Source organism: Stylophora pistillata, chromosome 7, assembly GCF_964205215.1.
Source record: "Stylophora pistillata chromosome 7, jaStyPist1.2, whole genome shotgun sequence".
Lineage (NCBI taxonomy): Eukaryota > Metazoa > Cnidaria > Anthozoa > Scleractinia > Pocilloporidae > Stylophora > Stylophora pistillata.
This window is the reverse complement of record NC_142525.1, coordinates 22,971,119-22,992,772: the sequence shown is the minus strand read 5'-3', so window position 1 is coordinate 22,992,772 and position 21,654 is coordinate 22,971,119. Positions and strand designations below refer to the sequence as shown.

General features: G+C 37.0%; 2 protein-coding genes across 7 annotated transcripts; one reads left to right on the top strand and one right to left on the bottom strand.

Annotated features, from left to right (window-relative positions):
* The first annotated feature begins 753 nt into the window (after positions 1-753).
* LOC111331634 (E3 ubiquitin-protein ligase RNF13) lies at positions 754-14,143 on the top strand. 5 transcript variants are annotated; one of them, XM_088728074.1, is made up of 13 exons: positions 1,096-1,215; positions 2,094-2,178; positions 2,447-2,552; positions 2,817-2,897; positions 4,961-5,092; positions 6,074-6,164; positions 6,400-6,440; positions 8,158-8,201; positions 8,821-8,935; positions 11,053-11,146; positions 11,678-11,761; positions 12,279-12,533; positions 12,813-14,143. In XM_088728074.1, exons 1-12 carry the CDS (start codon positions 1,206-1,208, stop codon positions 12,512-12,514), a joined length of 1,119 nt encoding a protein of 372 aa, XP_088584200.1. In that variant the 5' UTR covers positions 1,096-1,205; the 3' UTR covers positions 12,515-12,533; positions 12,813-14,143. The 5 variants fall into 5 exon arrangements, with proteins under 5 accessions (XP_088584201.1, XP_088584202.1, XP_088584203.1 ...); XM_088728075.1 differs by lacking the exon at positions 1,096-1,215 and adding an exon at positions 754-911 and having other exon boundaries at positions 2,053-2,178; positions 12,279-14,143; XM_088728076.1 differs by lacking the exon at positions 1,096-1,215 and adding an exon at positions 757-911 and having other exon boundaries at positions 12,279-14,143.
* A 1,064-nt stretch (positions 14,144-15,207) lies between these two features.
* On the bottom strand, positions 15,208-21,063 carry LOC111331635 (profilin-2). Of its 2 annotated transcripts, XM_088728079.1 has the most exons (3): positions 21,046-21,063; positions 15,860-16,035; positions 15,208-15,732 (listed from the first exon to the last, which is right to left on the bottom strand). In XM_088728079.1, exons 2-3 carry the CDS (start codon positions 15,968-15,970, stop codon positions 15,460-15,462), a joined length of 384 nt encoding a protein of 127 aa, XP_088584205.1. In that variant the 5' UTR covers positions 15,971-16,035; positions 21,046-21,063; the 3' UTR covers positions 15,208-15,459. The 2 variants fall into 2 exon arrangements, with proteins under 2 accessions (XP_088584205.1, XP_022792524.1); XM_022936789.2 differs by lacking the exon at positions 21,046-21,063 and having other exon boundaries at positions 15,860-16,114.
* Between the last annotated feature and the right edge of the window lie 591 nt (positions 21,064-21,654).

The following is a 21,654-nucleotide window of genomic DNA, read 5'->3' as shown; positions in this document are numbered from 1 at the left end:
GGTTTTTAGTCGCTGGACAAACAATTCTACCAGGAAAACTATTCCCTTCCACTGATGGGCATATTCCAATAGAACTGAGCCGATATATTTGGTATTCATGGAAGAGAGGAGCCGACGGAAATCCCTATAGAGGACCATCGAGGTGACTAGCAGTGGAAGGACGAACCGGCGGACCTTGTAAATTTTTTTAAGAAGAAATAATGAAGAAGTTTGCTATCCCCTCGAGGAAACGGGTCAATTCGAAAACCAGTCAATCAATCATTCAATGAACTTTATTTAATGAGGGTAACACGGGACAGTGCTTCAACCGAGTAACTAGTGTGTCCATAATGTTCGCTTAGTAAAGTATATTATATACAAGGCTAAAAGATCAGGAAAAATTAAAATGTTGGAACCAAACGTTTTCGGCTGTTTGCCATCATCAGGCATGATGATGGCAAACAACCGAAAACGTTTGGTTCCAACATTTTAATTTTTTCCTTATCTTTTAGCCTTGTATAGAATGTCGTAAACCAGTCGAAAGACGTTTTGAACTGAGGTTTTATTCATTAAAAAAAGGTGCTGTAAGACAAAAAAAAAATGTAAAACAGTTTGATTCAAATTAACATTGACGTAAATAAAGATGCAATAAAAATTGCGTTCCGTAGTAAGGTACGCCACCTTGCACATTTAGTGCAAAAACCTTAAGTCGACTAGAGCCCCTACTCTGCGAGCCCCAGCTAGACCGTCAGGGGACCCGACAGGGAGGATCCTTACGCAATCAATCACCAAAAATGGCAAACACACCTGAAACGCTGCAATCATAATAAAAGGTTCGTGGTAGCAATAGAAAGGAAGGAGGAAACAAACTAGCGGCTGGGAAAGTCCCACTTGAACGACATGTAGTGGTGTCAAAATAGGAATTCGCCAAGGTTGGTTGACAGGCTATTTTTTCAGTAATATTTCTAGAATTATCGGTTAAGAGTCTTATAATCGTCGATCTAGAGAGAGACAAGCCCACCTGAAACCAGCTGAAACTGAAATTACGTTATGGGCATTGATTTTATTTTTTATGTTCAAGAAGCATGCAGTGCGTTTCAAAGGCTTCTGGATTAAGTAATTCCTTCATCTGACCACTAAAATCGGCAAAAGAGTGAACAAGAAAGTTACGAATACTTAAATAACACGAAGAAGATTCGAGATAAGTGGGATCGAAACGCAACCTTATGCATTCACGTAGGTTATTGCCACTTACTAAAACGTAGCCTTCGCCGTCCACTTAACATCGTTTTCCATCTATTTATGAGTTAGGGTTGTAGGAAAGACAAAACATTATTTTTTTTGCAGTTCTCAGTTACTTATTTTCAGGAATTAGTTTGTTTTATTGCACAAGATTTGTTAACTTAAACAGTATATATCTGTCTTGTCACAAGCATCAGAAGACAACTTCAATACACAAGTCGAAAATTAGACTTCGTGACAACGTTTTATTAATTTGGAAGTATCGTTTTCATTTGGGTATTTAAGCTTTTGGCCAGTTAAGGAGCAATTTCACCCGCTTAAAATGCTCGTGATCTGCTCGTGTTTTCCATGTAATTCTTTTAAAACGACATGGCGTAATACGAAACTGCTATACCCTAACTGCACCACCACTACGTGACAGGCGACGCACTGACATCTCTCTGTTCAAAGGCCACTAAAACTAAATGGTTACTATTACACGATCAACTGGCGTTGTTGCCCTAAAAAAAAAGTCTGTTCATGGAGGCGAAACGACAATTTTTTTTATGTATTAAAGGTTGATAAATTGCAAAACGAAAAGATAATGCATTGAAGGAACATCTGTTCTAGTATGGTTCCTTTGCTCCTTGTTATTTCCAAAAAATATATTGGGAGGTGGAAAAACTGATTGCCTAGACAAAAGTATCATTTACAGTATTAGAGGGTTGTAATGAAGACAATTTGCAGAAGAGAGTATAATTAGGGGGGAACAAATGTGACGATGATGAAATGCTTGTTACCATGGTAAAATGACAATTATTTTTAGTATTAAACCAAGCTGCTGCTTTATAGCCAAAGCTCAACAACAAAGACCAAGTTCTCTGGCTCTTTAGGAAGGGAATCACTTCATAAAAATCTAAGAGTGAAAAAAACAACCAGCACTGTTAAGTGGCCAAAAGTACTGTGGATCTCTGACAGGTAAGGATATTTTTACTAATGAAATTTACCACTAGATGAAGTTCAATGACATGTGATATTGAAATCTTATCAGCTATTTAAGGAAACCTCTGGGAGATAGAGGAAAAGTCACATTCTAATGAGGGTGATCTCAAAATTAGAACATGGATTGGTTTAAGCACATCTGCTTTTTCTAAGAAACCTGGCTCAAGTTAGTGTTCTCTACTTTTATGATTACACATTTTTTACTACAGTTAGTGTGACATTATTTTTGTTGTTTCTTTTTTAGTGAAGTGTTAATTATGACCAGTGGCCCGTGGTGGATAATTGAAGGACTTTTGTTCCTACATGTGAGCCAGTTTGGGTTTTGTGACTACAAAGATAACGTTTGTGTGGTGAGGATAAATTACAGTAAACTTGATTTGCCCTTCTGGTTGTAAATGTTGACTTAAGCCATGCTGTGTTTTTTTTTTTTTGTTTATTTGTCAACACAAGGTTATTATCTTCAGAGGAAGAAACTTGTATGCTGTTGAATTTGTTCAAAAATTGAGATCTGTGCAACTATCCAACTATCCACAATTGTATCTTAAACCAATCAATATGTGAATTTCAAAGTTGAATTATGTGATTTTTATACCATTTCTACAAATTTCCTGTAGAATTTTAATGGTACCGGTCGTGAAGAATGTTATGATTATGGATGGGCTACATTTGGTACCGTGATTGCTTCACGGTTTAAGGTGAGCCCTTACCCTGTAATGAAACAAGAGCCTGGACTTTTGCCTAGAGATATTTGACAGATTTTTGCATTCAGATATTTTCAGTTCTTAGAGGTAAAAACTGTGTGGTTCAAGGGACGGGCAGTGGCTAAGGAAAACCTCAGGGGGATGTTCTAACCCCAGTCTGAGGCAATTGTTTTTCTAATAATTATAAGTTATCAGAACTGAAAATATCTGAATGCAAAAATCTGTCAAATATCTGTGGGCAAAAGTCCTGTATAGATATTATGTATACTCCACTGAATTATGTCCATTTTAAAATCATTGTTGATCCTTTCAATCTGAAGGGCTCTCATTGATTTGTGACCTCTCACGCGAAAATGTTCCTAACGGTAGCCGTTCAAACAGTGCACGGAACGTCAAGCGAACGGGTGACGAATGGCTAGGAAAGCCATTTCAAACGGATACTGTGAACGAATGAATGGCTAATTAAAATTTTCGAACGGATGAGGTCAAACGGATGAACGGCTAATTAAAAATTTTCCAATGGATGAGGTCAAACGGATGAACGGCTAATTAAAATTTTCGAACAGATTAGGTTGGATGGATGAATGGCTAATGAAAGTAATAGAACGGATGAACGGCTAATTTTTCAAACACTGAGATGAGCCTCACAGATGAGATCGAATGGACAAATGGCTAAGCGGTCGAACAAGTGTTCGCCTGTAGAAATTATTTGAACAGATGGTTTCGTCAAAACGAATGCTGAGCCAAAGCGAAGGATTATTTCATGAAAGCATCATGCGTTGGGTGACGCGGTGTTAGGTTACGTGAGGTATTTGACACAATCTGTGAAAAGATCACTTGAAACGAGTTGAAACATGATCGTTTGATTAACTCGACTTCGCTTTCGGCGCATTCAAATGGATTATAATTAATATTTTTCTTATTGAATTCGACCGATTAAGATAAGGTATAACCAAGGAACTTGCACGCGAAAAGCATACAATTCGATACTTCTTAACTTCAATTCAGGTTTAAATTTCCATAATTCCAGCTTCCCTGTCAGTCCATCAAAAATGCATTGCCTTGGTAACTGCTAATAACTTGTGTCAATTACCGCCATTTCACACAATCACAAAATGGAGAATCCAACGAGAGAAGATATGGATTGCGATCACACCTAAAATGTTTCTACCATCTATGCCAAAGTGCCAAGTGAATTGCTGATGAATTTTCTCGAACGGATAGCTCGAACCGTTCAAACTGATGATGAATATTCAAGAACAGATAGCTGGAGGCGTTCGGACGGATTATGAATATTCAAGAACGGATAGCTAGAGGCGTTCGAACAGATGATGAAGTTTCTTAAATGGATTGCTCGAACGGTTCGAACGGATGATGAATATTCAAGAACGGATAGCTTGAGGCGTTCACACTGCATGCCAATCCAGTCGAATGGCTGATGAACGGCTGGTGAACGGCTATCCGTTTAAAAACGGCTAACCGTTCGGAACGTTTTCCCGTGAGAGGTCACATTTATTAATGAAGCCTACCATTTTTTTGCCCTAAAGTGTATCTTTATTCCAGCCAATGAGTATAGGCTGTACTCACACATATGATTTCATAGCAAATTGTACTTGACTTAGTTAAATTAGCATTAAAATTAACCCTTTAAACTCTAGAAGTGAGAAACATCCAATTTTTCCTTCCAGTGTCACCACTGAACCAGACATTAAGTTCACAGAATTAACAGAAATGATCACCAAGGAAAGAAGCCTTTGATTCTTAGATGTATTCTCGTTTTTTGCACCGTAGGAATGTATAGGGGACAGTATGAGTAGGACAGTAGGACAGTAAGACAGTAGGACAGTATGAGGAGAATATGCATACTGATGTAAGGGTGTAAAAGGTTGAATATTGTTTGAAACTTTTTGAGAAAGGGTCTTAAAATTGAGGAACAATTAGCTTTCAGGAAAGATGCACGGTGCATGTAATGAGTGGGCATTAATGAGGGGACATTATCCTATACAATAAGGCTATGAACATGATAGTCTAAATTGAGTTGTTGGTATCATTTTCAGGGTGTGGTATTTATGGCTAATCCTAGAGATGCTTGCAGCAAAGTGTCACACAAAAACAGCTACACTAATATTTCTTATGATGGAAAGGTATTTCTCCTAATTGATCAGGGAAGTTGTGACTTTTTCACCAAGGTATGCAAAGTCCAATACATTTTATTCATTATCATGTACTGTTACTGAAATATACACCCTACATTATTTGTGTGTGAGGATTTGGTTCTTGCCAAATAAGCTCTTGAAGTATCCTTTATTTTATTGACTGGAAGGCAGCAACAACTGTCAAGTGATTGCCTTGCTTAAAATTAGTGTTTGGGCTTGTTTTCGTCCAGTAAACAGTGCAGGTTAGAAGACTTGGACACTTAATGTGGTATTATTAAAATTGAATCCTCCCTTTCACTGTCCCTCTCCCATAAACAATGTTAAATTTTTTGTGCTTTGTAAACTTTGCCAAGGTGCGGTGACTGTTTTAGCAATATTTTTAGAGGAAAGGGGTACAGAAATATGTACATTTATATTGGCAAAAAGTGGTGTTTTTACTTGTATTTGGACAGAGGACATGTTTTTGATAACTGTCCCAAAGAGTTTTGACCTCCTATTTTGTCTCCAATGTCACTGTCCTCTTTCTTTTCTTTTATTTTAGCATTTTACTTTGACCTCAATTGGTTGGAATTTTTGATTAAATTAGAAATTTAATAATTTATTAAATTTAATAATTTACTTTAAAAGTAAACCAGTAGGATCTCAACAGTTATTTTTAGGTAGTGGTCTTAAACTGAAGTGAAAGCTCACAAGGAAAAGTGTGACTGCATCACTGTTGGATCTTGGTCTTCAAAATGTCTGATGCACATGCAGCATTTGATTTTCAGAAGTACTGTTTGTAGTATTTCTGTAAAGTGTTCCCCTACCCTACTTTAGCCTCTTTATTATGTTCTACCCAGTGATTCAGTGAATAGAACAGTGTTGACAGGTGTGTGGAATGGAGGTTTGTGGCTGGGTGTCAAGAATTTGGCAGCCTTTGGAGCTGGACACAGTTGAAGCCTCTAAGCACCTTAGGTGCGAGCACTCCATTTAAGGGAGGCAGCAGTTTAACAAATTTTTGTGGGTTGATTCCAGGGTGTAGAGGCTTCTAGAGGTGGTTTTGATGCTGCTATCATTCGAAGCCTGGAAGATGATGATGTCCATTCTATGGATGAAGGAACTACAGGTAAGTAGTTAGTTAGGTGAATTTGCTGTTCAAGTGCTGTTTTAATTGTACTCCTATGAGGACATACGCAGATAGCATAAAACTACTTTTTTGAGTTAGTGAAGAACAAAATCTTTTGGGAAATCATGCTTTTATCTGTGTCTTCATTTTCAACAAACAGTGATTTATTTCTCTCTGTGCACACATTTGTTGTATTTTCTCAGCTTATACTTCAATTATACAATGTTTATTTCAGACGGAGGAGAAGTTAATCTACCAGCTGTGTATGTAGGGAAGGTAAGCTACACTCAAGGGAACCAGTCATGAATGTTCCTTGCAGACTGGGTGACTTGATACAGCATCTACATGTAGATTTAATAGTCAAATGTTCAAACATTGAAAAAAGAAAAGAATCTGCTAATACTTGACAAAGCTTACAGTTAAATAATTAAGGTTTATCAGGAAACACAATGGTCTTAACCCTTTAATCCTGAAGTGATTTACATGTAACTTCTCCCTTTTGATATCCATACATAATCCAGCAAACAGGTAAAGAGAATACTCAAACTTATCTGGTAAAAGTTGTCATCTTGATCCAATGCCAAATTCCTGTAGCTAATTTACAAGGAAATGTCTAGCAGCTCTAGGGGATAATGATGATGATAATAATAATAATAATAATAATAATAATAATAATAATAATAATAATAATGATAATTTATTTCCTATAGAGTGCTATTTACAGTGACAGATCAACAGCGCTTTACAATTAATTTCAATAAATATTAAAATCTCAACTAACTAAAAAATAATTACATATTACAGTTAAATTGGCTATGTAAAATTCATAACTAAACCACTATTGAAAGAATTCCCTAAAAAGAAAAGTCTTAATTGAATTCTTAAAAATTTCTACAGATCAAATATTGCGTAATTGCAATCATGGTAGCTTGTTCCATAAATGCAGTGCAGCCACCTGAAATGCATTTTCACTCAGGGTTGCCAGCATCTTACCTCTTGGTGGCTCTAATAAAATACCTGAGTTAGATCTAAGATTGTACAAGGACTTGCGTTTTATAACTAAAAGATTGCTAATATATGTGGGTGCAGGGCCGTGAATGGCTTTAAAAGCTAGTAATAGAATCTTAAAATCTATATGTGCTGGCACTGGTAACCAGTGTAACACATAGAGTGCTGGAATAAGGTGAGAATACTTCCCAATATCCATAGTCTGGTGGCAGCATTTTGCACATGTTGTAACTTAGCTATTTGCTCTTTGGGAACGCCTTACAATAGAGCATTACAGTAATCTAACCTACTCGGGATGAATGCGTGTACCAGAGTGAGTAAGCTGTCTCTCAATAAAAAACTTCTTAATGCATCTAATATTTATGCAAGTAGAAAAAACCCACCTTACATATAAAGGTAATATTGTGATGCATATTCAGGTGTGGATCAAGCCAACTTCCAAGGTTCTTAACTTGGTAGCTAGATTTTATCTCTGAACCACCTACTTTAATATTCATAGCCTGCAATTTGTTAAGTTGCTGGCAAGTTCCAATAATAATAAACTCAGTCTTATCATCATTAAGAAGGAGTCTATCATGGATCAGCCAGCACCTGATCTTCTCGATACAACATTCCATCGCATGAATTGCATCTTCCTGGGATGTGTTCCTAATAGGTTTGAAACTCAGATAAATCTGTGTGTATTTGGCATAGCAATGAACATGTGGAAGTTTGGAACAATTAACAATCAGACCTTTGGATGTAGGGGTGAAATGTTTTGTAGAAAAAGTGAGTTAAGTGTGATTGGCTTAACAATGGAAATTGAAGCAGCTCAGTTTTGATATAAATTTCTCAGGGAGTATTGCTCTCAGTATTACTTTGAATCAGCTCATCATATGCAATGTATGCAAGTAATACCTCATCTCTGATCAAATCTAAATCAGCAGATATATTTTTCATCTATTTGAAGGTAATGCATCATTTTGATTTCCTGTCTACTCTTTAGACCACTGGTGAGATATTGGAAGATAATGACTACAGAAATATGCCGTAAGTACTTTTCACATGTGACAAGTTTTGAACAAATGCACACAAACACATGTAGACAGTTGGGAGAAGTACGGTACAAAAGGAAAATAACTTTTTAAAATTACCTCTAAGAGTAAAGCCTCCTCTCTTTAGTAAAACAGTTTTGTGGGTCCATGCATATCCCTTCCTTCCTTCCCTCTGCTTTTGTCCTCTCCTCCCTCCCTCCCTCCCCTCCTTTTTTCCTTCTGTCCTACCTTACTTTCCTCTGGGGTGTCTTTTTCTGGGTATTTTTCTTTCTTTGATTCTTTTCCCTTTTGTTTTCTCAAGCATTTTTCTGGGAAGAAAATAATTGTTCTGGTTATTTAACATTGGCATCTAAAATATTACTGTACATTTTTCATGCTGTTTAAACTGAAATGTATATTATCCTAATACGTGTAGGCAACTGTTAAGGTGGTTTTAACAGCTTTGGGAATGTATTATTAAAACAAAATGTAAATGGTCTGTGCAGCAATTTTGAAGCTATCAAGTAGACCAAAACACTCAATCCAAGAGTATGCCCACTTTATGTACATTAGAAAAGTGAAGCATTAAATTCAGATCATGAGGAGCTGACTTTTGCTTTGATCCCTCTCTACAGGAATAGTAGAGTATATCTTACCCCTCAAGATTATCCCATGTGGGGTTATGAATTCTATATGATTCCCTTTGCAATCATCGTAGGAATCTGTTTTATTTTGATGGCAATGTTTATGGTGAGTGTGCTAGACAAACCTTATTCTGTAGTGATGACAATTTTAAATATTTCTTTTTGTATTCATCCTTTTTTATTCATATACAGTGTACTAATTTGCCTTCTTTGCCTCAATTACATCTTCCAAATTCAAAGATATTTTACTAAAATCAAGACAAAAGAACAATACATTTTTTCTTCAGTTTGGACTAGTTTACAGGAGATATTCCGAAAAAATTTTGTGCATCTAACGATTTTATTGGTTGTATCTGAGCTAACAATAGTTTCCCCAAGCAATCATCATTAAAAAAAAAATCACCTTACTTGAGAGTAAATTACACACTTAGGCATCCAGAACAAAGTAATCTTGACATGTAATAGGCAACTTTGTTTTAACATCCCATACTCAAAGTTGTTCTTCAACCATGGCTGTTTATAAACAACATAATGCATGTAGAACAAATATGTTTTAGAACCTGCCAAGAATACATATATCTTATTAGACATTTTGTTGAGTAGTATTGCTAAGTATTTTTACAAGTTGTGCTGTATTTTGCCAAGCTCATGAGGTGAGTCAAAATAGAAATAATGAGCAAAAATACTCAGCGATACTACACACCAGAATGTCTAATAAGTTATTTATTATCCAACACGCCACATTGTTATTTCAGTGCACGTGAATTTCACAGATATTTATGTCCAGGGAGTGTGTGAAGCAGAACGGAATTGGCATGTTGTCAAGTTGCTGTAATTTCTATTTTCTTAAAGTGCACCTAACCCCTAAATTTTTTTTTCGTTTAAAAAAATCTTCATGCTTTGGTGAGTATCTCTTCGAAAAAATTTTTGGATTTGGTCAAATCCTTAAATTTTTGTGCCCCGTTGAAGTACGGAAAATCACATTAAAATCACTTCTATTTTGACTCACAACTGCGTTTCAAGGATCAAGAGTCTAGCGACTAATGTGACGTCACTTTGAGAGTCCAACAATCTGTATTTTGTGCCATTTGCACAGTTCACTGGTTATGTTTGGAAGGTTAGATCGATATTGGTTGCAAATATGCCGTAGAATGAATCTATTGCTAGAAAGGCTTTCGCAGGTCAACGACTGGCTGAGAATTGCTTGAGTGTCTTCTCGAAGTGACGTCACAAGTCTACTCTGCCCAGATCCCCATTTACGCGGTCGTGGTCCATTCGGATCTCGACTTCAACAGGGCATAAAAAAAATGAGGATTTAACCAAATCCAACAATTTTTTCGAAGAAATACTCACCAAAGCAGGAAGATTTTTTTAAGTGAAAAAAAAATCTAGTGGTCAGGTGCACTTTAAGTAAATGATGAAATTTCGTTGTTGTCTAGTTGGCTTTCTTCATTCAATTTATCTAATAAACTTGGATCTATATTTGCCAGCCATTCTGACTCTTTGTCATCAGAAAAATGATCTAAATTGTCCGCCATTTTTGTATTTGTAACTTCAACCCAATTTGTCACTTGCACAATGCAAGAAAACCTGTCTAACTAGTCCTCTAGAGTACAAAATAATACCATCTGATATTTGTACTCATCTTGGGCATTATTTGTACTCCACAGAGTGTTGGATAATAAGAGCTGTTACTGCCAATTATCAACTTTCCATTACCTAAATACAATGTACTTTCACTCCCAATAATTATCTCTATGAAAATTCTCAATGCTGTCGGCCATATATTTCTTATGAAGTTGTCATGAAAATTTGGTTTTGGATTGAATGATAATCCCCAAGTTAACATATTAATTTTTTCTATTCTTATCATTTTTTTGCTAGATACCATACTGATAGGAAAAATTCTGTCTTGATCAGGACTGGTACTGAAATACCTTATCCAGGGCTCAACACTAGCTTTTCAACTTACTAGCCAAGTGGCTTGTAACATCTTAGACTTAACAACAGTTTCAGTTTGTTTACTGTAGCAAAACTGGCTTGTGGAAATCAAAAACTACTAGCCAAAACCAAATTACTACTAGTCTGTGGCAAGTGGGTTACCTTTAGTGTCGAGCCCTGCTAATCATCAACAATAAGACTTTAGTACCTGAACTGAAGGGCTTATAGTGTCGGTGATATAGTATGATGTAATATTACATACAATCTGTGATATTTCAACAGATCAGTCGCTACTACAGACATTACCTAGAACAAAGGCGCAACAGGTTATCCCCATCAACTTTGAAAAAGATACCAACCAAAAAGTTTAGGAAAGGCAAGTACAAATTTCAAGCATTGTGTTGGCCTCATCTCTTTTTTTAATTGGATTCTACTACTGAGAGGTTTTTAGAGCTGATTGAGTTATTTGAAAGAGAGGGGTGTTATCTGCAGTGGATTTACCATCTTAGTTATTGAGGCTGTCTAATAGAATGGTTTACTGTTATTGGAAATGTGAAAAACTGCTGAATTTGAGCTCCAATCCTCTCATGACAGAACAGAAAATGCATGCACCGTAAGTACCTCCCGTTGTCCCATACAAAGCCTTGGAAAAAGTTTTCTAAGGCTTTGTATGGGACAACAAGAGGTACTTACAGTGCACGCATTTTCCGTCCTGTCATGCTTATCCACCAGCCACTTAATTTACCAATGAAGTGTGTCAAGCCAACAGAATATTAAATGAATGAAGTGGCCAGTTCTTTGTCAGGGCTCTGTTTCTTTGTGTTTTTTGTTGACCCACTTTTGCAATGGGCTCCCTTCACTGGGCCCAATATTTATTTACATGCTATTTGTTTATGCAATGATTTAGGAGAAGATTATTATGATGTTTGTGCCATTTGTTTGGATGAATACAAGGATGGTGATAGGTTGCGGATACTTCCTTGTGAGCATGGTACGCACCGTCTTTAAACCTTCATTCCTTAACCTTGTAACTTCCAGGTTCGAATTAGTAATTCTCCCTACCATGTGCCACACAACAATTATTAAGATTTTGAAATGGAGAATTTGGTATTAGTTCAACTAGTAGTCCCTGAATTGATTATTTTCTTTATTCTCATCACGTGGCTGCTTCTTATTGTTCTGATATCATGAGGAGAAATTTTATCTGGTCATTAAAGGCTGACAATGTACAAATGATGTTTGGGGGACACAAAAGTGGAAGGGAAGGCCATTGCTTAGATTTTGACTGCATTTTGTGAACTTTTGTTATCTCTAATTTAAAAAAATAAAAAACAGCAAACCTGTTTGGGTTAAACAATGAAGTGAAGAATAAAATAAGTGAAACTGTTAAAGTTGTTATAAAGATTCTTTAGCTTAAGATATTTTTTACCTTATCTTCTTATCTTTTGAAAGCACACAGCTCTTAGTACTGCATATACAATTCTGATGACTATTTTATTTCTTGGAAGCTTATCACTGTAAGTGTGTGGATCCCTGGCTCACAGAAGGGAAGCGAACTTGTCCTGTCTGCAAAAGACCAGTAGCAAATGACATGGGGTTAACAAGAAGCAGATCAGGGAGAAATGACGTGGAATCAATGGGGGAGACATCTCATGAGGCTGAGCATGAGGCTGAGGCTAATGAAAGAACTCCACTTATCTCAACAACATCTCAATCCAGAGCGTCTATTACAATGACAGTCTAGTCACAAATAGTTTATAGAGGTAGAAACCCTAACATCAGAATGCATATTCTCCACACTTTACTCTATACATTTTCTAAGGTGCTGACAAGGAGAATTTGTTTAACAATCAAGGCTTGTTTAGTTGGTGATCATTTCCTTTGTTCTCATGACCATAAAGTGTGATTCAGGGGTGGCACTGTAGGGAGAAATTGGATGCTAATCACTCTTATGAGTTAAAGGGTTCATTTCTTACTCTTTTGTGAGTAACCATGAAGATATTGACATACTGGGTTTTCACATGTAAGATCCTTCTTTTTAGGTGCTTGTGATTTAGGAGTTTCAAGCAAGAAAACTGCATGGCGGGACTAATCAATATAATTTTACTTTTCTTCTCTAAGCAATTGCAGTTGGTAGGTACATGTAATTGCGTGTAGTTGTTAGATTCAGAAGTCTACCCATGAGCATACAATGTAATATAAATTTTTATTATTAATTTTTAAGTTAGGACTTGCTCTCAGTATGTCTGTATGTAAATAAGACCTTGGAAGGTAATTTTTAATTTCCAAACAACTGAAACTAGTTTACTCTTTGAGAGCTGTAGCCTTATGTTATTGTTTGTTGTTGTTAATGTAACTAAGGTGTTGAAAAGAAAAAGGGAGATTGTCGGTACTGTATTGCTGTACAGTACACCTGTTTAAGTGTAATCCTAGATGCAAAAGTGCTTCAGTTGATAGTTTTGTTTCACTACCCTCTAAAAGATTGGAATAACTGCATGGGAAGGGGAAACCATAAATGAATCAGTAGCAGCCTGTAAAAGTAACTGAGTTGTGAAGAGCTGCACTGACGCCAGGAATAGAACAAGTTATAACTGGCTTTGGTATGCTTTTCTCCTGTTAGAGAATGACTGAGAAATCAAACATTTTCAATATGCAATTACATTTTATTCTATGCAGAAAAAGAGGATAAAGCAAGCTTGGTTAAATAAAATGCCTAATTTTGGGAGAATGAGATACTTATAAACTTGTCATAGGACAACAAACTTTTGAATTTTTGTTTTTTCCAAAGAATATGGCTATCACTGAGCAATTTTCTGTTTTCTCCTAAATGAATTCAGCTTGGTTGATTACAGTTTGGTTACAGTTTTTTTTTTTTTTTTTTTTTTTTTTTTCCATCCAGAAGTCAAAATTTAACACACCCAAAAAATTATTCTTTGACTATCTTAGAAGTAAGATTATAAATTTTTATAAGATATTTCAACTTGTATTAACACATGTCAGTTGGTTTGTGTATGCATATTTGTAGAATAGCTTTGAATATTTGAACATTTGATTGACAGACTTAATGTAATCATTCATTTTAAAGTTGCTCAAAGATTTCAGAAACACTGCATTGTTCTCCTGTTTTCATACATGTAATTTGACTTTGTTCTACTGAAGTTGTACTGGTTTTGTATATAATAAAAGGGAAGGAAATGCCCTGTAAATCTTAATGAAACTCTTAGTAGTACCAGATTATTTGTAGAGTAGTTCTTTAAAGTTCATATGAACTAATAACTTGTGAGCTCGATTATCCTATCTATACTTGTCATGTGATGATTATAAGTGCATATTTACGTCAGTAAATAATTGAAATACAAGAACCTTCAACCAATTACAGCCATCTCATTCTATTCCTGGTTCTCTTTATGATTGTCTTTTCATTGAAGTTTATGGAATCACAGTTCCTGTGAGATTTAAGGATTCTGAACTTTGAGTCCTTGCATGGGTCTGAAATGTTTTCTTGTGCAAAATACAGATCTTAATATTCAGCCCTGTCCAGATTTTGAGAAAAGTTGGTATATGCTAAGTGTCATTGAAATTAAGAAAGATTAAAGCTGGAGGTGGAATTGCTTCTGGTTATTTCATGCAATAGAGTTTGCCTGGGAGTTGTACTGAATATCCACCATACCTGATTTCAAAATTCTAGTTTTGGATGAATTTAATGCTTCCATTAAAATTAATTTACTATTCATCAATCTTAGGTTGTCGTGACTTTATCCAGGCTGACATAAACATGTCTCTAGGGTGTGGTCAAAGGCCCCTCAGATTTTGACATTTGAAGGAGTTTTCCTGTAGAATTGTCATATTTAGTGAACATATTGAGAAAGCATTGTGACTAAGGGTTTCTGTCCTCAGGCTCACTACACTGTGAGGTCACTCAGGTGTGGCAAACAAAGCAACCCTCATTAATGTTTATGAGAAGAGGAAGGTGGGAACACTGGTGATTTGATGAGGATGCCTTTGCAAAATCTATTTCAAGACCATGAATTCCAATACTTTCTTGAATGATGAGAAATCCATTAAAATGAAAGTTGTAATGAATTTAAGGCATTTTTTTTCTCATATGTTGTTAAAAAGTGTATCCCATTTATTTTCATAGACTTCTTGTAACTCGTATCCAAATTTCAAGACTTTCCCGCCTAAATTAATATATTAAAGAATTCCATAAATTGAAAGGGGTTCCCACAATCTGTGTGAATCCTTACCTATGAAGAAAATTATTGCTCTTAGCAATCGCACTACTCAAGTTTGAACCCTTTCTGGGAATAATTAGATCGAAGAAAGGCGAATCGTTATAACAATTCAATTGAAATTGAAGGAAATTTAAAAATTCGTAAGCAAACTAGGTTACCCGGTAATATTACCCTGAAAACAAAACAAAATTGTGACTCAAAATCATATGGATCAATCGTTTACTTCTTTCAAAGCTTCAGCCAACAGTTGGCACAATCAATCGGATAAACTAATGAAAGCGTCTTAAACGGAACGTGAAAACTTACAGTGCTTCTAGAGAAAAGTGTTCTGAACATCTGCTTAAACTAATGTGTAAATCCCACGACCAAGGGCATTGGAATACACAAACTATCGCCAAATAATACTATCAGTGTTCTTTGCCTTAGATTCTGTTTTTAAGGTTCCAATCAAACATTAAAATCCTGAAGCAATGAGATGTTCTGCTACGGTTTCCACACATTGGTTGCAATTTCCAGCACCTCCAGCACTCTCATTGTAGCCACCAAGAATGAGAGCCTTGTTGGTCAAACACGCGCAAAAGCCTCCTTTTTCTTTCATTTTCAAGTAGGCCGCTTTCTTGTCCTTGTCGTTCCGCAGCATCATGTATTTCGTTCCAGCTATGTTCTTGCCCGAAACACTTCCATCCTTCAAGCTCTTTATTATCTCTTGCGCTTCTTGCTGAGATACCTACGAAGTATATTTTCACATTTGTAAGAGATCTAGTGAGCAATCAATTGAGCTCGAGGTTTTAAATCTATGGCTATTTTTAGGGCTTTTCTACGGCTTTTCCCCTCCCCCCCATCCGATATCTTACCGAGAATCCAGGACTGGTAGCCCATTGCGAACCGTCTAAGCCAAATATGGCTGCCTTCTGAACTTTTCCTGAACCCACGAGGCTGCTATCCACGTAACTTTGCCAAGACATGTCTCATGTAATGAGCCAGGAAATGTGGGAGTGTGACTTTATGAATTAGCCTTCGCTGAAATGCTCTCTAAAATAAAATGGCGACTTCAAATTTGCAATGGGCTGACGATCACGTGGCTGATGACGTAAGAACCTCGCATTCATGTGGTGGAACAGGATTTAGTTCTTTAATTTGGCGAAATCCATTCAACCAAAATTTCCGGAAATTTCGGTCTAAAACTGAATGGATTGGTTCGGTTCAACTGGAAAAGTTTCGAAAAAACTGGCCGACCTTTCGAGGTGGACCACTTTTCTCGGTTGGACCAGTCCCCTTAGCCCGGAAATTGTGGTTGAATGGATTGCGCCCTTAACCGAGCGGGAGTTCTTGACCGAGGTCGCCAGTACAGACCGAACACTGTGAGGACTGTACCAGCAACCGAGGTCAAGATTCTCCCATACAGACCGACCTAGCTCGGTTAATAAGATGTTTGTTAGATACAATATATATGAAGTTCATATATTTTTGAACTGCGGTATCAAATACGTATGATGCACGATCCTCGCAGTAGAGAGCGCTATTGTATCTGATTTATCATCACGGGTTTATTACGAATCAACTTAACGGCCTGGTCCCAGTTGGCTTGTTAACTCAATTGGTAGAGCGCTGCACTAGTATCGCAGAGGTCAGTGGTTCGAATCCCGTACAGGCCTGATTTTTTTCAGGTCTGACTTTCGCTATTGCATGAATAGCGCTTTCTACTGCCAGGATCGTGCATCATACGTAAGATGTTTATTATATGGCTGTGTCTTATATGCCAATTTTCTATTTTCTTTGTACCTTTTTTTCTAGACCGGTCTAGATGCCGGTCTAGATGGGAAAATCTAGACCGCTTTCAAGATTGATTTCAGCCAATCAAATTCGTGAATTCGGTAGTTCTCAGTCCTTGTGAGACACAGCCATATAATAACACGAAGTACTGACGGCTCGCGCATAGCCAAAACTATAAAAATTAAATGTTACTTTTTTAACAGGGAAAGTGAGACTCTAATGTTTCTCGCTTCAGATCGGTTGGCTCATTGTCTTTATGAATGGCCGTGTTTCCACGAGCGGTTTTTCAGGTCGCTTAGCGAGTGACGAGCGGAAGTCCCGTGAATACAGTTGTTTTTCCAACTCGCTTCAGTTAAGCGAGTCGGCAAATTTCGATGGAATTCTCATTAAAATTTTGGGCCTGATTACATGAGCCGGGCTGGCCCTGTTAGCCGGGCTGATTTCTTTTGTTTTGGTGTTCGCCAAAGCGTGAAAACAAAAGAAATCAGCCCGGCTAACTGGGCCAGCTCGGCTCATGTAATCAGGCCCTAAGCCACTAAACCAGGTAGCTTAAGCGAGTTCCTAATTAATTTCGGCCAATCAGGAGTCGTTTGCGGTTATTCATTTGACAGGGCTGTCAAATCGGAAATACAACACGCGTGGTATTTTTATTCTCCCGTGATATGAAGCTTCTGCGACATTCAAAACAACATGGATAATCATAGAGTGAATCATTTTTCTTTTTATGGGTTGAAACCATATGCTCAAACCAGAACTGCGGCTTTCCAAGAACCCAAGCAATTTTCTTTTTACGAAGTTTCCTCCGTATCTGAAAGTAGCACGCCTCTGTTCTTTTCTTGCTGCTCCTGATTGACAACCAACCGTATAAACACAGTAATGAAAAGAAGGACGTACATGCGACCATCTTCTCCGTCTCCCGCCATATTATTATTCGCGCGCGTGCTCTCAAGTACCAAAGTGAAATATAATCTTCCTAGTGAAAACACCTATCATTTTTTGGAAAATATGAAATGCCGGAATTCGGAACCAGAACCGGAATACCCGGAATTTGCCTTCACCCATTTACACACCTATAGGATGTCTAGCCAGGGCGCCATGACCATTAGGCCTGCACGATTTTCCAGCCGGAACCATTGCAGAAAATTAAACAAATGCAATATTTCCAATTAGTTAAAAAATCTCCGAACAATTACAAATTAATACTCTACCTTAAATAATTATTAACCACACATTGGGAGCTGTTAAAGCAGCTACCATTAAGACCAGCCGTCTACAGTTAAAATTGAGAGATCGTTAGTTACTCGACACCTTTCTTCGCGTCTAGGTATTTATAGATTATGCTTGTAAAAGTGGCATATTATGCTAGTAGCATTGCTTTTTTTTTTGGCCAAATTATGCTAACATCATGCTCTTTTTTCCAAATTATGCTACCGTTTTTTTAAATTATGCTCTTTGAAAAAATGCAAATAAGTCCAAAATATATATTTTTTAACTAGAAGCCGTTCGTCTACATGATCAGGCATGGCCGACGCCATATTGTAGCCTTACCTAATGAGAGGTACTGGGATCGACATGGCTAAACTGCGACTTCCGTTTTCGGTGCACCTCAGACCCGGGCTCAGTGCTTCACAGTGAACTACAAATGCTACTAGTTTAACTAAAAATTTAAATATCGATTAAGGTCACCAAGTGCTTGGGTCTAGAGACAAAAAAATTATCAAATAATGGCATCAAAAATGATCTGATAATTATCAAAATGCGCAAATTATGCTAGTATTGCTATTTGGCAAAAACTATGCCAGTTTGCTCAAATTATGCCAACAATTATGCTAGCACAATCTATAAATGCCTATTCGCGCCTATTATAAATAACTTGAATATGTACCTTTAAATATATATCTTGTACTGATGGATTCTTCTAAACAAGGTTTACATTCAAAGGTATATATTCAAGGTATTTATAATAGACGCGAAAAGGTGTCGAGTAACTGACGATCTCTCAATTTTAACTGTAGACGGCTGGTCTTAATGGTAGCTGCTTTGATAGCTCCCAATGTGTGGTTAATAATTATTTAAGGTAGAGTATCAATTTGTAATGGTTCGGAGCTTTTATGTTTGAACAATTAAACTAATTGGAAATATTACATTTGTTTAATCTTCTGCGATATGAGTCCGGCTGGAAAAGCGTGGCGGCCTAATGGTCAAGGCGCCCTAGACATCCTACAGGTGTGTAAATGGGTGGAGGCGAATTTAAAACGGGGAGAAACCATGTGATGGATTAGCATCCCATCCAGGGGGAAGGGAGGGTAGAAATATTTCGCCGCTTAGGCTGTATGGGCTACTGGCCTGACGCAGACTTTTTTTTACTTCTAATACGTGCATCTCCATGAAGAGCACCGGTGAGTGTTTTTTTTTTTTTTTGGGACCCTCAGAGAAAAATTTCGTATTAAATTATCTAATTAAGTTGTGAATTTACCATCAATTTTTAATCATCAATTTTCTTATTTATTTATTAGTTTACTTTTATTTTTTTTAATTTTTTTTTTTAGGTCATTCCGGGTATTCTGGGTATTCCGGATATTCCAAGTATTCCGGTTCCGGTTCCGAATTCCAGCATTCCATATTTTCCAAACTACCATCATTTTTTAAAAGTCGCTTAACGCAGCATGTAAACATAACACCCTCAGGAATGTTGAGCGCGACAACCGGCGTCGTGAAAACACGGTCAATATTTCATTTTCTAGCGGCTGTGATTTGCATCATCAAAGACAAAAACAAAACTAAGTGACTGTAATTCGGTTTGGTACGTAACACTTTATATCTAAAGATGGATTTGAGAATTCAAAAAATTAAACATTTTAATCTGTTCCACATGTAACGCCAGGCTTCAACACGTTCATTCCTTTGGAAGGTTGGATTTTCTGATCATGATACAGTGTAAGCTCCTGTCTTAAAACGGTAAGCTATCTGTGCGTGAAAATTGGCCCATTGTCTTCATGAACTTTTCATTTTCTTGCAGGTGTGATTTTAATGATTGAAGACAAAAATACTCACTTATATAATAGATAAGAAAAACGGACGGAGTTGATCGGTGATTTGCTCTAAAATAGCCCATTGCTGGTCTCACCCTAGAAGATGTTAATCCAATGACTGAAATATGGTAACAAGCAGATGAAATCAGGGAGAGGATCTGGCGTGACTCTCAATAATAATCAACAATTGAGATTTCTAGGGAGGGGAGAGAAGGGGGGAATGAACCTGGACAACATTTGTGTTGTAGGATACGCGCACCCGGAAGACACTCTCCTTGAAACTCACAACGGCAATTCCCGCGGGTTTTACCTTTTTGATTCCTCTTTTCCTGAAACAACTGCAAGAAACTTGCAATTACAAAGCACTAAGACCGAGTGATCACATGTGATGAAAATAATTCAATATGGCAAAGGTTCAATAAAGAATTGTCAGAAATTTCCCAAGTGGTAAAGATTTTCCCAAGATAAAGTTTTCCACTTTATCCTTTTTAGACGTCAAAGTTTCAATTGAAGGTAACGGTTTATGCACTAGTGTGTATTACAAACCTGCAGACTCGCAAATTACTTGTTATATTCGTCTTCGCATCCATCTCACGTTAAGAATTCCATTCCTTTTTCTCAGTTTCTAAGACTTCGTCGTTTATGTAGTGATGACTCTGATTTCCACCACAAATCAGAGTCAATGTGCCATTTCTTCGATAAACGTGGTTACCCTGTTTCCGTCGTTCAAGCGGGTTACCACCGCGCTCAACTTATTGATCGACATTCAGCACTACAAACGTCGCATAAGGAAGATTCCGACCGCATTCCATTCACTCTCACGTTTCACCCTCACAACCACTCAGTTAAATCCATCATTCTTAAAAACTTTAAATTACTTCAAAACGATCCAGAGACAAGCACTATCTTTTCGCAGCCTCCGCTCATTTCATAGGTCTGATTTTAGTTTTTTGATCATCATTATTTCGAATTGAACCATACTCAATGATCTTAGCTAATGAGAATGACTGCCAATTGTTAATTATAGGGTACAAAGCCACTCAGGTTTGAAAAAGTCGCTATGGAACGATATAATCTCACCGTGTCGGCGATTTTCCACAGCGTGGCATAACTACTAGGGTACACACAAAGCAGTTACTGGGCTTTTCCAAGAGAGCTTTACTCCTTCAAAGTTCCTAAAATAAGTATAGCAGATAAAAACGGAGTGACTATGAAAGATTATCGATCGCACTTACCAAAATGCTGACGAAGTGGCTGAGGTTTTTAAAATGAAACAACTGTAAATAATGATTTGCAGTCAGGACTTTTCCCAACTTTCCAAAACTTCCGCTGTCAAAGTGTTTTGGGGATCTAGGCCACTTGTGTTTCATTGTCTTAAATTTTTCATTTTCTAGCGGGGGTGACGCATCATCGAAGACAAAAATACTAGCAAAACTAAGTGGCTGTTTTTCATTTTGGCATGTAACACTTTTATAACTAATGATAGATTTGAGCATTTAAAAAAATGAAACAATTTAATCTGTTTTACATGAAACGTCAGGCTTCAACACGTTTATCCCTTTGGAAGGTTGGATTTGCTGATCACGGTACGACTGAAGATCCTGTCTTAAAACGGTTAGGTATCTGGGCGTGAAAATTGACACGTTGTCTTCATGAACTTTTCGTTTTCTTGCAGATGTGATTTGCACGGATGGAAGACAAAAATAGTCACTGATATAATAGATAAGACTGAAAAACGAACGGAGTGGATCGGTAATTTGTTCTAAAGTTAATTTAATTCTAATCGTTAATGGAACGTTAGCTCTGTGAGATCTCTCCTTCCAAACTGTTTTTGGCGAAGCTTA

Bases quoted from the DNA above. Each gene is read 5' to 3' on its own strand.
- LOC111331634 (XM_088728074.1), top strand. The intron at 2,898-4,960 runs GTGAGCCCTTAC...TATCATTTTCAG, and splicing joins TGATTGCTTCACGGTTTAAG to GGTGTGGTATTTATGGCTAA. The intron at 6,165-6,399 runs GTAAGTAGTTAG...TGTTTATTTCAG, and splicing joins TATGGATGAAGGAACTACAG to ACGGAGGAGAAGTTAATCTA.
- LOC111331635 (XM_088728079.1), bottom strand. From the start codon at position 15,970: ATGTCTTGGCAAAGTTACGTGGATAGCAGCCTCGTGGGTTCAGGAAAA. The intron at 15,733-15,859 runs GTAAGATATCGG...TATACTTCGTAG, and splicing joins CTACCAGTCCTGGATTCTCG to GTATCTCAGCAAGAAGCGCA.